The 16,145-nt window shown below is 42.1% G+C and overlaps 1 protein-coding gene across 4 annotated transcripts; it reads left to right on the top strand.

The window, feature by feature from the left end:
• Positions 1-511: 511 nt before the first annotated feature.
• On the top strand, positions 512-7,516 carry LOC147605079 (uncharacterized). Of its 4 annotated transcripts, XM_086793699.1 has the most exons (15): positions 518-648; positions 1,307-1,410; positions 1,617-1,688; positions 1,949-1,999; positions 2,455-2,579; positions 2,657-2,729; positions 5,005-5,062; positions 5,167-5,306; positions 5,395-5,494; positions 5,711-5,782; positions 5,893-6,009; positions 6,109-6,464; positions 6,599-6,689; positions 6,782-6,988; positions 7,069-7,516. In XM_086793699.1, the coding sequence occupies exons 3-15, from the start codon at positions 1,645-1,647 to the stop codon at positions 7,072-7,074; spliced, it is 1,440 nt and encodes a 479-aa protein (XP_086649825.1). In that variant the 5' UTR covers positions 518-648; positions 1,307-1,410; positions 1,617-1,644; the 3' UTR covers positions 7,075-7,516. The 4 variants fall into 4 exon arrangements, with proteins under 4 accessions (XP_086649827.1, XP_086649828.1, XP_086649825.1 ...); XM_086793701.1 differs by lacking the exon at positions 1,307-1,410 and having other exon boundaries at positions 512-648; XM_086793703.1 differs by lacking the exon at positions 1,949-1,999.
• Positions 7,517-16,145: the final 8,629 nt, after the last annotated feature.

The following is a 16,145-nucleotide window of genomic DNA, read 5'->3' as shown; positions in this document are numbered from 1 at the left end:
CGAACTCTGCTCTATCACCATGCTCATTAGAGTGTCCAAGATAACACGGTGGGATTTCACACCAAATACTGTGCAGTTGACAGTCTTGGAGCCCTTTGCGTGAAATTGTGCACTGCTTGATCCCCTTGCGGCGGTTATGGAGGCCATCAATGAGGTGGAAGACTTAATGGAGGCTTGGATATCCGCCATGTTGGTTGGAAGAGGACACTGAGAGAGAGGGAGGAGATGTAGGAGGTGGGGAGGACATAGCGAGGTAAGGATAGGGTGACAACGCAAGGTGAGGTTGGGGGGTAGGCGAATAGGGGCGCAGCTGGTTAGCAAGGTCCTATGCTTATGAACGATTCCAAGAAACACTGACAAGATAGTGCTCATCAACAAGGCTGCAGCGCGCTTTAGTCCACAAATCAAAGAGAATAAGAACCAACGATAAAATTAATTAATTCATTAGAGTGAATAAAATAGAAAAAAAGGCGCTTTTTTTTTTGTGGCATTTTTCAAAATCGAAGCCTTAATTAAGGGACGAATTTTTATTCGGTGTCCTTAAGCCCCTCTTTTAAGACACAGTCCATACTCAGAACTAGCAAGACATGGCGAGCTTCGCGCTTGTTTTACAAAACCCTAACTTCGACTGCTACTGTGTCGTGGCAGGTATTTATTTTGTTCCTTTATCTCCTTTCTTTTTTTCTGCTTGTATCTTTTGATAGTCGTAGTTATTCTCAACAGTTTGTTTTTGTTCTGTTTTTTTGGTGCGCTGCCCTTATTCTTTCTCCAATCAATTCTTTAAGTTCCTTGCTCTGTTGTCTGACGCAATAAACAAATTTTAAAAAAATTTCTCCTTTGAGGCAGATTACAACCTCCTCTATGGATGTATAAAAACTTAGGGATGGGGGGGACTCCCTCCATCGCTGGTCCTCTTTGAGAGGTCTACATCCATGGGGGAGGGAGCCTGTAATGTCAAAATTCACGTGGCTGGGGCTTCAAGCGCGTAGGAAAGCGCTGCTGCATATCTGTAAGTCATTGTCCAGGTGTTGCGAGTGGCCCTGGAGGGCGTGGATGATGGCTGTCTACATGATGCGACGGGGGTTTGGGGGGGGGGGGGGGAACAAGGGACTGCAGCCTTGATTGCAGTGACTGGAGATGTGTGAGTCTAGCGCAAGTCCCTCATTGTTTTCCTCGAAAAGGAGCCTATTTTCTGCCTCCATGGCTCATGTAATGTTGCCCCAAGTGACACCGTGGTGGGCGGCTGGCTATCACCAGGCAAATGTCCCACTGGGCCACTAACCAAAGAAAGGGAGATCTTTTGCAGGTGGAAGCTATTCAACAGCTTCTTCCAAAAGTTGGAGAGGAAATGCTTAGGCGTGGTCCCCTTCGGTGCTGGGCCGGAGGAACTACAGTTTCAACTTTTTATTGGTAAAAGAAATTCAAGCAATAGCCTTTTCTTGTAGTGGGCATTGAATGGGTAACATTAGGCAACATTTATAAAATTATTGTTTTTGTTTTTTGGGCAGGCTAGGGCTTTTTGTTCTTCATATTTGAGCAGGGTCCTAACATGTTTGATTGTGTGATTTTTCAATTCACATCCAAAAACAATTTTCTTTTATGAATGCTCTTTGCAGCACAAACCTAGGTTGAGTACAGCACTGGATGGCAGCAGGCATGGAGGGACCAGGTGCTCTTGATGAAGAATTGTAAGTGCTAAGTGCTTGGAACATGTTATGGTGGGTTGTAGAGGAGGACAGCTGCATATTATGCTGTATTTTTAATGGACATGCGACAGAGGAGGGCATGCCATCTGTTGCATGAAGTTCATCAAGGAGAAGCTGCATAACCTGTACCATATGTATGGGATTTTTTTTTTCCAGAGGGGGGATGTATCTTTTACCATGTTTTTGCAATGAAGTTTATCACAGAGGGCAGCCGCGTAACATGTTCGATGTGTTTTTGCAAGTCATAGAGCAGGGGGGCTTCATATCTTGTCATCTTCTTCATGTGTACGGTGGTGAGTCATAGAGTAGGGCAGCTGCATATCATGTCATGTTTTCTATATGGGATGTTTTTGGTGGGTCATAGAGAAGGGCAGCTGTATATCATGTCATTAGCTCCATGTGTATTGCAGTGATTAATAGAGTTGCCGCATATCTCCACGTGTATGGGATGTGTTTTGGCAGGTCGTAGAAGAGGGTAGTTGGTGGTTGCATTATGTCATCACGTGCTCCACGCAAATGGGATGTGCTTTTGGTGGGTCACAGAGTAGGGTGGCTGTATACAATGTTATGTGCTCCAAGTGTATTGGTGGTGGGCCATAGAGTCATGTCGTGATCCATGTGGGGGATGTGTTTTGGTGGATCATAGAGGAGATCATGTCATGTGTTCTCTGTGTGTGTGATAAATTTATCGATAAATGTTATTTGTTTTTCTATCCTGAAGCAAAATCAACATCTTTTTGTAACACAGGAGACGCAGCAGTGTGGTTCGCCTTCGGGGTCTTTCTTTTAGTGCAATGGAGTCCGATGTTGCTGCGTTTTTCAGGGGCTTGGAGCTGGGTCCTGCCGGGGTGGCCATCTGTGTCAATTTCAAAGGTTTTCTTCATAGTGCCGCTCTTGTAATGTTGCTTTTATTCTCTCAGGCATTAAATTTCAACTGGCTTGAGTTGCAGGACGATCTACTGGTCAAGCTTACGTGCAGTTTGCCTCCCCAGAGATTGCGAACAAGGCACTGGAGTGGAATCGGTGAGCTGGCCCAGATTTTATAGAAGCATTCTGATGTTTTTTTTCTGCACTGTGAAGTGGAAAGAAATTGCAAGGTCCAGAGATTTATCAAACAGAGGAAGATCTCATAGCTTCCCTGCAGTGCGTCTTGGTTATTGGTTCTTATGCCAGATTGATCCATCTGTGGAGGTAGCCGAGGACCCTTCTTGGTGTTATTGGATTTACTTCTTGTTGTACATAATACAAAGCAGTAGTTTAGGACTCGTGTGGTGTATGTGTGATTCCGCCACACCTCCTGTTATCTTTGGAAGACCCTAGCACATAGGTGCAAGTGTTTTACAAATATACTCTCTTTGAGCATTCTCTCTCTCTCTCTCTCTCTCTCTCTCTCTCTCTCTCTCGGGGCGGATAGGGAAGCACTAGAGCCCATCACAGTGGAAACGGGAGCCTATACCATAGTGCCCCCTCGCAGTAGGCCCATGGGAGTCAAATTAGATCAAGCATGCACACTCCAGAGAGCTAGACGGCGGACGCCCTCGTCCCATCGGACTCCGACCACCGTCAGCTCATCATGTTGAGCACACCACAGGGATGGCCCACAAGGAATCTCTCATCGGGCTAGCACCAATCCAAATCCAACGTATCCAAAACTTGAGGTAGCAAGAGTTACGGGTAGATGATGAAGCTTTAATGATGAACAGTGGAAGATTCAGTGCCCAATATGGAGTAGAAGATAGTCCTCAAAAGAGGCTGCACAAAGGAGCATAAACCGGAGCAATATCGTGTGGCAATACAGCAGGTGGTGTTGGCAGCCAGGTGGTTCATAGTAGGCGGTGCTGACAGGTGGTGTAGCCCAGCAGGCGGCGGTGTTGGTTGGCGTAGGTGGTGAAGGAGATGGCGTCACATGCGGAAGCATAAACAGTAAACATATGAGAGAGTGCAAAGGAGATTGAGAGAGTTGGACAAGATCACCTTTTATAACAGCAGGAAAGCTTTACAATGGCAATGGCCAACAACTGAGTGTTGAACTATGTGCAAGGGAAATGGATCGAAACCAATGTAGGACATGGACAACTAACTCCCACTGTTACCTTGGCCTCTGAGTCGGAGTTGGGGACAAGCTACGTGAACCTTTGAGCCAAGCATGATAAGGCTCTGAGCCATGCTAATGTTGAGCCTTTGAGCCTGTTGAGGCCAAGCTCACTGGCCTCTAAGCCAAGCTTACCAGCCTCTGAGCCTGCAACTAGAACATACCAAGTTCGGACCAAAGTTGGAGCATGTGTATTCCTGCGTAGTGAAAGTTCCTCATCACACTTTCACCTTCGCTCCGAAGGGGGTTTGCTGGGTGTTTCGGAGTCTCGTGTGTGCGTATCTCGTTGACTGGTCCAACACAGTAAACCATTGCTCCCGTCTTTGAGCCTCCATAGCTGAGCTAACCCTAACCCTAACGATTGCCACGATTTGAGTGTTTTTCTCATCATTCAATAAAGCAAATACACCATTCCTTGGTGGGAGCCTTGCTAAGGGTATTTGGGACCCAATCGGGTGTGTCTTTATTGTGATTCCCCTCTCTCTCTTTCCCTCCTCTCTCTTGCACTCTCATCTCCGCTACATTGTACAATCGTCACAAACCAAGGTGCTGAATATTCGTTATCTGAAGTATAATCCTGTCTATAAGCTTCTGCATGTTACAAATCATCTACTAAGAAATTGTGGAAATCAAAGGGAAAGAAAAAGATTAAAAGGATGAAATGCTTTGTAAAAAGGTCCACCCCTTTTTTGGGCAATAATTTGAAAAAAGGGCGGACAGATGTCTGGCCTTTTGAACAAAAATTATTAAGAAAGGTGGGTCAAAAGGGCAGAAAAGAGGGTTGAAAGGGCGGAAACACATCCTGCCCTTTTGCCCTTGACAAAAAGGCAGATGGTCATAAAGACACTGTTAAAGGGCGAACAAGCTTGTCCTCCCTTTATGCCAAATCCATTTTTTCGAATGGCCAAAAGGGCGGAGGATGCCCTTTCCACCCCCTTTTTTTAAAGTAAAATTAAGTTGTTAGTAAAATAAAATGTTTGCACGCTGCTCTCCTTGCTTCAGATGCATGTTTTTGAAGACCTTTTTCAGCTTTTTTGAAGCATAATGCATATAGTCTGCAACCTAGCCAAAACTGTTTACTAGAATTAACCTGTCCCCCCTCGAAAAGAAAAGAAAAGAAATGTAAAAGGAAAGTGTGATAAAGTGTAATGTAGTCTTTAGAAACACGATTGAATACCCCTTCTGATCGTGTACTTGTGTGCCCAGGCAACAGATGGGAAACCGTTACATTGAGGTGTACAAGGGGCATGCGGCTGACATGCAGGTATTTTGTTAATCATTATTCAGGATTATCTGGTAGTGGATGGATTTCAAAGGTGATTACTAAATATTTATGGCCCTGTGATTTTGACCTCTCATCTTGAGTAGGGTGCATTGCGCATGGTTGGGCGAGGAAGTGCTAATCGAATGGCAACTGGAAGCATCATCAACACTGGAATACCTGGAATGGCTGGACATTCTGATATGCGATACACTGGTGTCATACGCATGAGGGGCATGCCGTACAGGTACAACACAGGAACACTACCTGTGCTGTTGAAAGGCCTTACAAATGTTTCTGAAATGAATTTGTGCTTTGAACAAATTATGTCACAGTTGCACATCGGCAGACATTGTGGCTTTTTACAAGGGCATGCAGATTGTACCTGATGGAATATTCCATTGCACTCATGCTGACGGTCGGCCTGCTGGAGAGGTGGGTTGGGTGGTTGTAAAGGCTTTAGATGTGTTTTGATGCTTTCATTGGATTTATATAGTAATTTGACATTTCTGTTATTGAATGGTCCCTTCTGGGAGTCTAGTTTGTAAGCTAGCTGGAGAACATGGGGTACTCTCATTTTTTAACTTATTGCGTGGGTTCGGAGGTCTTCAAAGTTATAACTGACATGAGTGTATGTTCTTGATTTTTCAGGCCTTTGTGGAGTTTGTGAATGAGGAAACTGCTTCACAAGCAATGTGTATGCACCACAAACCGTTTGGCTCGGTGAGATTTCATAGTGTTACGTATCTCAGAATGATACGTTTTTTGTTGTGTATGCTTTTATGCTTTGATGCTGCAGTCGGCTCTGATGATGATATAGTCAATGTGGGCAGCGTTATGTAGAGCTTTTCCACAGCACAAAAGGAGAAATGATGACAGCTATACAGCAGCGGATGTACAGCTTATTTGCAGGTCTAGAAGATTTCTCCTATTGTGGCTCAGCGGGACAGGTGCAGTCCAGACAAGCTTACTGTTGTTTTCTTTACATCTATTTTTTTTCTAATTTAAATGCTTGTAATTTTAGCTCATCATTTGTTGGTTATGCTCAGGGGCCAGAAAGCATTGAAGCCTTAGGGCTTCAAGGGTTGGCCGGAATGAATTTGGCAGCCATCCAGGCGGCAGGGCTGGGCATCACTGGTCTGCACAGCATGGGAGATCTCTCCAAAAGCGTGTGCATAAAGATGAAAAATCTCCCATTTAGTGCCCAGCCACGTGATATCATGAAGTACTTTGAAGGCTACAAAATTGCTCCAAATGGCATTTATATGGTGTTTGGGTTGACTGATCGCCCAACGGGGGAGGCATTTGTAGAGTTTGTATCAGTGGATGAAGCACACCGGGCCATGGAACGGAACCGACGTAGCATGGGTTCGCGTTATGTGGAGTTGCTTAGGGCCACTAAGAGGTAAAAGTTTTAGAAATCTGGCTTCAACTTCTATGGTTTCCATATGCCATTTACATCTTTCTTTCATGGAGAGCAGGGTTAGACCATCTGGATGGTGGATGAGATGACGACGACTTTCTGCTGTTTTGATACAGTGAATTGCTGATAACAATGGGGGAACTACCAGGTTTTAACACGTCTGAGTTGGTGGATCCCAGTATTCAGCTTCTCTTGTTGCAGCAACAAGTTAGTATGCTTCAATGGCAATCTATGGTCTCCTATTCATCTAAAAGTTGTTTACAAGTGGTATGTCATTCTCATCACCGTATGTCTTTCAGGCAGCTGCTGGAGCATTCAGTATGAGTGGCAACTTTACTAGTGAACAAGGAGCAGGGTCATGGACAGGAATAGGGAGTGCAGCAGAAGGTGGGGGAACTAATTCAAATGCAGTGCCACCTGGGTTTGCAGGCCCATCAGGTGCAGCCTCTGCTTTCACTCATCATCCTTTGCCAGGCAAAATGCAAGGGGCTCCATACAGATCCATGGTATGTCTCTTGCACGCATCATGATACATCTCGCATGCATTGTCGTAGGTGTATCTTATGATAATTGATGGTTTTCGCAGTCATAGGCCCTTGTTCCAAGAAATTTGTTCAGTGAGCAAGCTAACACTCCAGTCGTATTTGAAAGAATCTGGATGAGGGACTCTCAGAATGCACCCATTGGACTTATATGGTGTTTGTCAACATGCCAGAGGGTGCCCTACAAAGATTTTCTGCCTCTGCTCAAATAAATCATCATGTACACATTTGAAAAAAAACTCATCATGCAAATCTTTGAGCACTCTCAGAAGATCTCCTCATCCCTTGATTACTTTGTTGATACTAGAGTCTTTTCAACTCGGGCTACTTTATGGGTTTGCAGCAATGTGACACAGTAGTTCACTTCTAGAGTTATTGAAGGTGGTGATGATTCTGAGCCTGTATTTGACTTTGGTTATGATAATGAACGGAAGGTGAAGCATGTAACTGTATGGATGTAGATCTTTACCAATTTAAAAGCTTCCCTCTACAGCACGTCCATTTGCTTAGGAAGTGGATGCTAAAAATATATATTTGTGGCCCGCTTCATCAGGCCACGGTGGTTTCTCGTGGGGTTGCAAGAGGAGCGTTTATCCTTAAACATTCTTAATTAATCTCCGAAGGAAGTAACTTTTGAAAGCGTTGGCATTTGAATAAGAATGCAGGAACTCGTGCGTAGTATACTGTGTGTGAGAGAGAGAGAGTGGCTGCTTTAGTAACGAATTGGACCGAGATTTTAAAGATTTCAAGGAGGGAAGGGTTCACCATAAGATTGACTTTGGGTGGTTATTCTTTTATGGGGTGGGGTGATCATGTTTTTATAATAGAATAAATCACTTATTTGAATTAAGTATTACATCAAATTATGATAATGTAATTGTACATTTACCAATATTGATACACTTTATAATACATTGATATATTACATTAATCTCTCTCTCTCTCTCTCTCTCTCTCTCTCTCTCTCACACACACACACACACACACACCCACACCCACACCCACACCCACACATGTTTTTGTGAAACCACTATTTTATCTTATAATGGGACTCGTTTGGCTGCACTAGTCCATCTAATTTTCCTTCCTGAGTAAGAATATCCGTATACATCAACTAGAGGATGAGTGGAAATTGCATACAACATTGCACTTGTTAGTGGGCAGCTTGCCTAACTGGTTTTCCTAAAGTCCAAGATGATGATAATCCTTTCCCAATGGTACATCTAGTTGTGCTGCTTGCATACAACCAATAGATGACTTCTGTCATTTTCGGACCAAACCCCAAATGTTTCAAGCTAGCAACAATAAAGTCCCAATGCACTATATCAAATGTTTTGGAAATGTCTACATGCAATAAATACCTCCTGACCAGTATATTTGGCATACTCCATTCCCACATAAGCATTACATATATTGTTTGTTATTTGTCATCTAGGAGTGAAATCATATTGGGTAGGATGCAACCCTTTGTGTTAAGCACATTGGCTATTCTATTGGAGATCATCTTTGTGACCAATTTGTATAGCACTGGCATTAAAGTGATAGCTCTCCAATCATCCAAATTTAGGTATACGTTCTTTTTTGTAGCCGATTTCACAAGGCCCTCTTGCCAAGAAGCAGACATCAATCTTTGTAACCATGCAACATTTATCATTGCCAATAAAATGTCTTCCAATTACTCTCGAAAGTGTTGAAACAATTCCACAGTCAATCCATCCCATCATGGTGACTTCCACTTACCCAGTCTAGCAAGTGATTCCATGTTCGTGAAAGGGGATTCCAACTGTATAGCTCCTTGTTGATCAAGAATTGGTATCACATTTATAAGCATCCTGGCTTTCACTTTTAGCTCTTCTCATGAGAAATGCCTTGGTGTGGCAAAGAGTGATTGGAAATGTGCCACACATTCCCTTTCAAGATCAGTTACATCATTGGTCCACTAACCATCAGGCTTTTGCACATGATGTATGCTTTGCTTTTTTCTCTTGCCTTTGAAAAATTGTTTTCACGAGTAGCCTTTACCTAGTAAAGGCTTTTGCCTAGCTTGTATTTGCCATTTTTTCAATTAAATCCTTTGATTGTTACAATCTATCATATATTGTGCATTTAAAAGCTTTTCTTTTTCTTCCTGATTTAATTTCCTTGTATATGCAACCTCATGCAATGCCCACGCATCTACTTTACAATGGTTTATTTTCATTCTTTGCCACCCCATATACCATGTGCAATATTCGATAATGATAGATTGCATCCTTCTTGCAAAGTTTCTCCATGCTTAGTCCAGATCATAACACGCATCTTCTCTAAGTATTGCAATCCTTTCTTGATAAATATCATGTCATAGGTAGGAGTTGATGACTATAAACAGTCATTTACATGGCAGTATTGCATTGTCCATAGCGATTTCAAAATGCATCCCCACCCATAATGGATAATGATCAGATAATTGTGATGTATCCACCCATACCTTTGTAGGGCTCGGATCCCCATTGTGAACATTTAACATGTAGCATCTGTCAAGCCTCGCTTGATACTCTAATTTAGCATTATGCTAAAATGTGAATCCTCTTTTGTCAGGACAATTCACATTCCACATATCCATTGCTACAGTATCTCTAATAAATGTCTGCGAGGCCACTTTTTTTGCTATTTGCAATCATGTGTGAATTCCTAGATGTGTTATCTTGTAATGATGGAGAGTTATTGAAGTCTTCTAACATAAATGTATCTGTCAAACCACGGATAGACAGCTAACCTTCTCCAGAGTTTTGCTCTTTCAGCTCACATTGTCGGTGCATATACACTTGCAAATTCATGCATCTACTCATTTAGCATACATTCTACCACAATGTATCTACCAAGAGGATCATTATAGGCAATCATTGGTCTCAAAGCTATGCATATCATTATGCATGTGCTTGAATAATCAGTAGTTCTCGCATAAAATATAGTAAAACCTCTAAAATAATTTACTTTTCCAACAAAAGCATGTTGATTATGTTCCTACAAGCAAAGCACATCCGGATTTATCGAAGCAACATAATCCCAAAGCAACCTCCACTTATTGGGATCAGACAAACCTTGTACATTATATGTTACATATTTACATGGTGTTGTATCCATCATGCATCTTGCATGTAATCATTTGCTAATGCCATATCTTTCTACAGCTCTACATGAATTTGTTTGCAAGTATTTCATCGCTCCCTTCACTGCATTCAACCAATTTATGGGGATGTACATGTGGTTGATCCACTTGAGATGGAGGCCATATATGTTTTATCCCAGTGCCTTGCAATTAATGGCTTATTTTTTTAAGACCACTGTTTTTCGAGCATTTGGTGTTATCCAACCATCATCATTTTTACTTTGGTTGATTTGTTTGTTTTGCACATTACTTTTATTTTGTGCTTGCTGCACTGCTTTCCCTTTATTTTTTGCAATACTTTGCTTTGCATTTACATTCACCATATTTACCATTGGTGTTTGTTCTGGGCAGTTTTGGTTGCTCGTGCATCAATGAAAGAGGGATTGAGTTCTGAGGGGATTGAGATTTTAGCGTTGGGAATTCAAATGCAAACTGTACAAACTTATGACATTTAAAACATGACCGAATGCTTTATTTAAAATCAACATTGTATACCATTAATTTTGTGATCACAGTCATCATGTTGCGTCAACAATATATCAAAAAAATATAGAAAATGACTTTTTGCTTAATTCATCAAAGTTATTAAATTAACGACAAACCCTTTACGAGGATAGCATGTCCTACTCCAAACTCAAAGTTCACAAATATCTTTATTTCCATGGACTCAACATTACATCCACGAACATTACTCAATCATTGAGTGTGTGTCAACCTGATGACATCCTTATGTCTATTCATAGAGCTACCAATATCCTTCGTTCACAATTATCTTCACTTCCATGAACTCAACATTGCATTCATTAACATTACTCATTATTGAGTGTGTCAACTTGATGACATCCTTATGTCCATTCATATAATTACCAATATTTGTTCAGATGGCTTTTCCCCCATGGGAACATCAACAATCTCAATTTCAATGCTTTTAGGTGTTGGCACATCCGTATCCCACAACACACAGAATTTATTTCTATTGCCTATGGTTCTAGGTGCACAAACTACCTTTCCCAAAGTCTCCGTTATTTGCGATAGTGCATTCTTGTACATCAGTGGGAAAATCTACCACCTCAACCCATACCATGCATTGATGTTTTAGTAGCCCTTGATGGTTGTAGTACCCATGGCAGCACATGTACCATTTGCCTGGCATAAAAGAGAGGCGCAATCTCAAAAAACTTTTGCTTTGCCTACTAAGTGAGTTAAGAAGGAATTTTGAGAATCCTCTCGTTGCATAATAAACTCCATCCACACATCCTTCAACCAAAAGATTGTTGGCCCACTATAACGAATATCCCTCGCTGGTATATGTCTCGGTAAAAACAATATTGTAGCTTTCTATGAAATTTTTCTCACTTTAGGCATTATGGTTTCTTTGTGCAGTGCCACTTTCACATACGATTTTGCTTTACTCCACTTGTTATGTGCCAACTCATAATCTTTATGCCAATTCATAATCTTTGTGCAGGAACATCATATAGAAATTGAATTTCTGGATTCTCTGCAAGTTTGGCTTGTTTTGCTTCTATTTATGGTATATACATTATGAATTTGGTCAGCAGAACCCATCTCTGCACAGTCATTTAAGAAAAAACGTTTTTGCTGCAGGACTTCAAGAAACGCAGGGAGAAACACGAAGGGTCTTCACACGTGAAGAAGAAACTGCCTTAATTGATGCTCCGCTTGCACTTCAACCCACACAGTACCTGCTCGTTGAACCCACCACCCAGGGGGCTGCCCATTTTGTTGTGCTGCTTCGCTCGCTGCTTCATCGCCTACTGCTTGCGATGCTGCTAGTTGCTTACAGCCTTGCTGCCCACGGTGCTGCCTTGTCGTCTCTCCAGTAGCCACCTGAACGCTACCTGCCACCTCACAGCCACACAGAAGAAAAAGATAATAGGGACAATCTCTCTCCTTTATGCACCAATGCACATGACAGATCTCTTCTTTCAAAAACAAATACGATCTCTCTCTCACTCACTCACTCACTCTCTCTCTCTCTCTCTCTCGTGTTGCATTCTACCGCAGTTATAATACCTCTCTCTCCCATATAGTGTGTGTAATAAAAGAGGACCCTGCACTATTTTTTTGTCCCACTTGTCTCCCATATAGTGTGTGTAATAAAAGAGGACCCTGCACTATTTTTTTGTCCCACTTGTCTCCCATATAGTGTGTGCAATAAAAGAGGACCCTCCACTACCTTTCTTTCACCCACAAGTGGGCCACATTGGCTAGTGCGGGGGCCCTTGTAAAGGCCATAATCCACTTGAGTTCAAGTCCCACCGTTGGTCATATATGCCCTCGTGTTGTATTCTATCGACGTTAATACCTCTCTCTCTCAGTGGCTTTGATGTCATATGGAGTACGCAATGCAGGTAATATATCAATGATATTTGCATAGTGACTTTTATAAACTTAAATACTAATTCTTTTAATATAAGAAGATCTATCTCTTTGTAAGAAAAATCTCAAAAGATGATTGGACCATGATGTACATCGAGTGTTTAAAGCTACGTGAACAAAATAAGGTGCCATAATATTTTATTTGTTTATAGCATTCATCATGTCACATGGTTTTGTGCTTTTACTTGTTTAACCGACGACACTCTCATGTAGGTGCTATATTGTCAACCATATTGTCCTAATGCTGCACTAGAAGATAAGGATAAGCCATTTATTCTTATTATACAAGATGAATGGATGTTCTAAATGGCCAAACGCTTCTCGCGTAATAATTCTTAGGCCATAGATAGTACCTTTAGAAACAAATGTCTTTAGGCTACCATTGTATGCTGCAGTTTTACCAAACCAAATTGGAATGGGCATTCCAATATGGTTCATTGCTGTGCTCTAATGACTCGGGTAGTAATCAAGAAGTAAATGCCTTATCAAAGACACTTCACATTATTTTTCAAAGAATGGATAATGTTCGGCCCACTGCTGTGATTGACAAGTCACAACAAGAGCTTGATGCAATTCTTAAGATCGTGCATGACTTCCATAGGTATGATTCCAAAGGCATGAAGCAATATTACTATAGGTTGTGGTGTGTTAATTTCCATTCTTCCATGATGTAAAGTTTACTATTGTAACATGCCCATCTTCATTAATAAAGAAATGTCCATGTAATTGATGAATTTATGAGTTTTTATGGTGTAAAAATTAGTGATTTTATTAAACGAGCCATTTCTACTTAGAATCTTTAAATTTCGAGTCTAAATTTAGAATTTGCGTGTAATTTTACCCTAATATAGTATTTTATAGTATCCAAAACAAACACCGGATCAAGCTTATATGTGAATTTTAGTTATTTTTAGTTAAAAAATGACAGTCTTTAAACCTTAATGCGTACGACCGGGCATCCGATTGACGAACGGTCTACACCCCAACGACTAGGGGAACATCCCAGACATTTTCGCCGAAATGTTTTTTTCCACCCTCCCGGGCAGTTTGGTATGCAAATTGAGGCCAACACCCCAAATTTGGGGATCCCGTTCTAAAAAGGATCGTACACACTCACCAGGGCGCCCGTACAATGGCCGCGTAGTAACGACCAAAGGCTGACTGTCCACTGTATGGTCCACATGTACCGCCACATGGACACCCATGCTGCCTCTGGCCAAAAGGGTACATGCGTACCACACCTTTGCCTGTGCACCACCACCGTACCTTTCCCTAGGCCCATGCAGACCACTGATTGGGCACACTTTGACGGTACACCGTCCTTTCAATCGTACTTTGCTCAGCACCCGCACCACCCGCATCTTGCAGCTATATAAACCCTCAGGGTACTCTATGGCCAGCACCCATTTTGCATAGAGTATATCCTGTACAAGGTCATATCGCCAATCCGTACCACCCTTCTGCGATTTCATGCTGTACTTGCAGTAGTACCTATAGCCGTCCCTTGTAGCCTTCCTCTCAGCAGCCCCTAATCTGCCAACTCTCAGATAAGCCCACCCTTGTGAGGAGAGGGTGTCCTTAACTCTTCTGTCCCCCCGCACCCCCCCGCCCCCCGTTTGCGTGGACTTTAGCAAGTGGTTTTCTACCTTAGAGAAGGTTTGCATGCTACAGTTTTTGGCTCATAGAGTGAGCAAAAGATCTCAGAATCGAGATCCGATTGAAGCATTGCGATCGCAGCATCGAGCACTACAAGGCGGTGTTCAAGATGTCCCCATCTCGAAAATGCCAAAATATCACCTTCGGGAGAAGCACGTAACAATGAGATTGAAGAAGATGCTCCTAATGTGGTTCCAACCCTCTCGTTTGCAAGCTCAACAAGGGAGTGGTCACCAGGTTAGCTTGATTATCTTTTAAAAGGATTTTTAAATTATTATTTGTTATTAATGTTAATAAATCAAGAAAGAAGATGTGTATCTTTTCCATTGAAAAATGTTAGAAATTCTATGAAGCTATTTGAAGTGATGTTGCATTTTGTAATTAATGGTTTGTATTGAAATTGCTATTTTTAAGAGAAAGAGTACTAGTATTTGTTTTTCTCCTGGCTTTGACACGCTAACTTCGTTTTTGTGCTTGTGTAGCCGGGCAGCATCATTAGCAAAGCCCAGGATCGACCCATGGTATCTCTCATACCATTGGGAGAATGAGGTTTGCCGATTGAGGCGAGTGATTGTGATGCTCTCTAGTTCTGAGGGCCCAGGCTAGTGCAGTGAATAAGCCCATCCTAGTGCATAGTCATCCCTCTGAGGGGTAGGAGGATCGAGTGACGGAGCTTGAGGGGCGGTAGGCTGGCTTTAGTTCTTGCCAGCACGGCCAACGATGAGGTGTATGTCCCGTAGGGTTTTGCCCAGCATGTAGAGGCTAGAAGGCCGAATTATAGATGATTGGCAGTATAAAGGAAAAGAATAAGAGAGCTAGTTTGGCTTGTATAGAATTGATTCTTGTATAAACTTTTTTTATAAATCTTGTCTTTGGCATTATTGTACTGTGGAAAGAGGCCGTTTTAATGAACCTTGTGAAAAGGGTCTTAATTAAGGAACATGTTTATTTATGTCAAATAGTGTGGTAGGATTAATTAGAAAATAAATTGACACGTGAGTAGGGTGGAAAGTGGGAGGATGGAATGCCCCGACACGGCACCATCCTACGGACGGGTGGACCCGATTAGTGAGGTAGCTTTCCAACAGATTAAGTGAAAGCCCTATGCTAGATAAAAAGGTTCTCGGGCAACTCTATTCAGGAGACTAGGCCAGCGGCTGTGCCTTGCATGGATGAGAAAAAAAGCGTTTTCTCTAGGAATCAAGATTAGTAGTTGCCCAAATTATGATGAATTACCCCATGGGTAATTTGACTTTTAGAAGACCACACTTCCCCTGCGGCGGCGGGGGATAGGACTAGGTCTTGCCTACAAATTATATCCTTGAATCTTTACATGGTCAAGGTGTCGATGAGTAGGAAATTATGGTCAAGGTGTCGATGAGTAGGAAATTTTCTCCAAGGTAAGACTTAGTAGACTATCTTAAGTGTTTTCCCTATTTTGGAAGGGGGGAACCTTATAATTGGTATCACAGCTGATCATCTTAGCTCCTAGGACTTGCCATTTAAGGACTGTTTTGCAATGTATGTTTTACCTAACATAATGCTAATTAATAAAAACGCCTTACTAAGAACGAATTGAATTGATGTTTAAATGATTATAGGAAGAGGAAGATGCCTACTCGAAGTTTCTAGTTTTCCAGTGCATCTTCGAGACCGCTTGTCACTCCTCAAATTTTGAGTTCCGTGACACCATGGTGCAGATACTAGAGAAGATGTCCCTCCCCCATTTCTCTCATATCGAAAGAGGATGGGGTAGAGATTTCTGGAGTCGCGGGCTGAGATATTTCTTCATCCGAGCGGATCGAGTTGGAAACCTTACCACTAACCTAAAGCGGATTCGTTGGATTGAAAAGTTGAAGATGGTTTGTTTATTTTGGTTCGTGTGGTGGGTACTCCCAGGCCCAACACCTCTGT

Source organism: Cibotium barometz, chromosome 60, assembly GCF_041138505.1.
Source record: "Cibotium barometz isolate CiBa-2024 chromosome 60, ASM4113850v1, whole genome shotgun sequence".
Lineage (NCBI taxonomy): Eukaryota > Viridiplantae > Streptophyta > Polypodiopsida > Cyatheales > Cibotiaceae > Cibotium > Cibotium barometz.
This window is presented reverse-complemented; position numbering and strand designations above follow the sequence as displayed.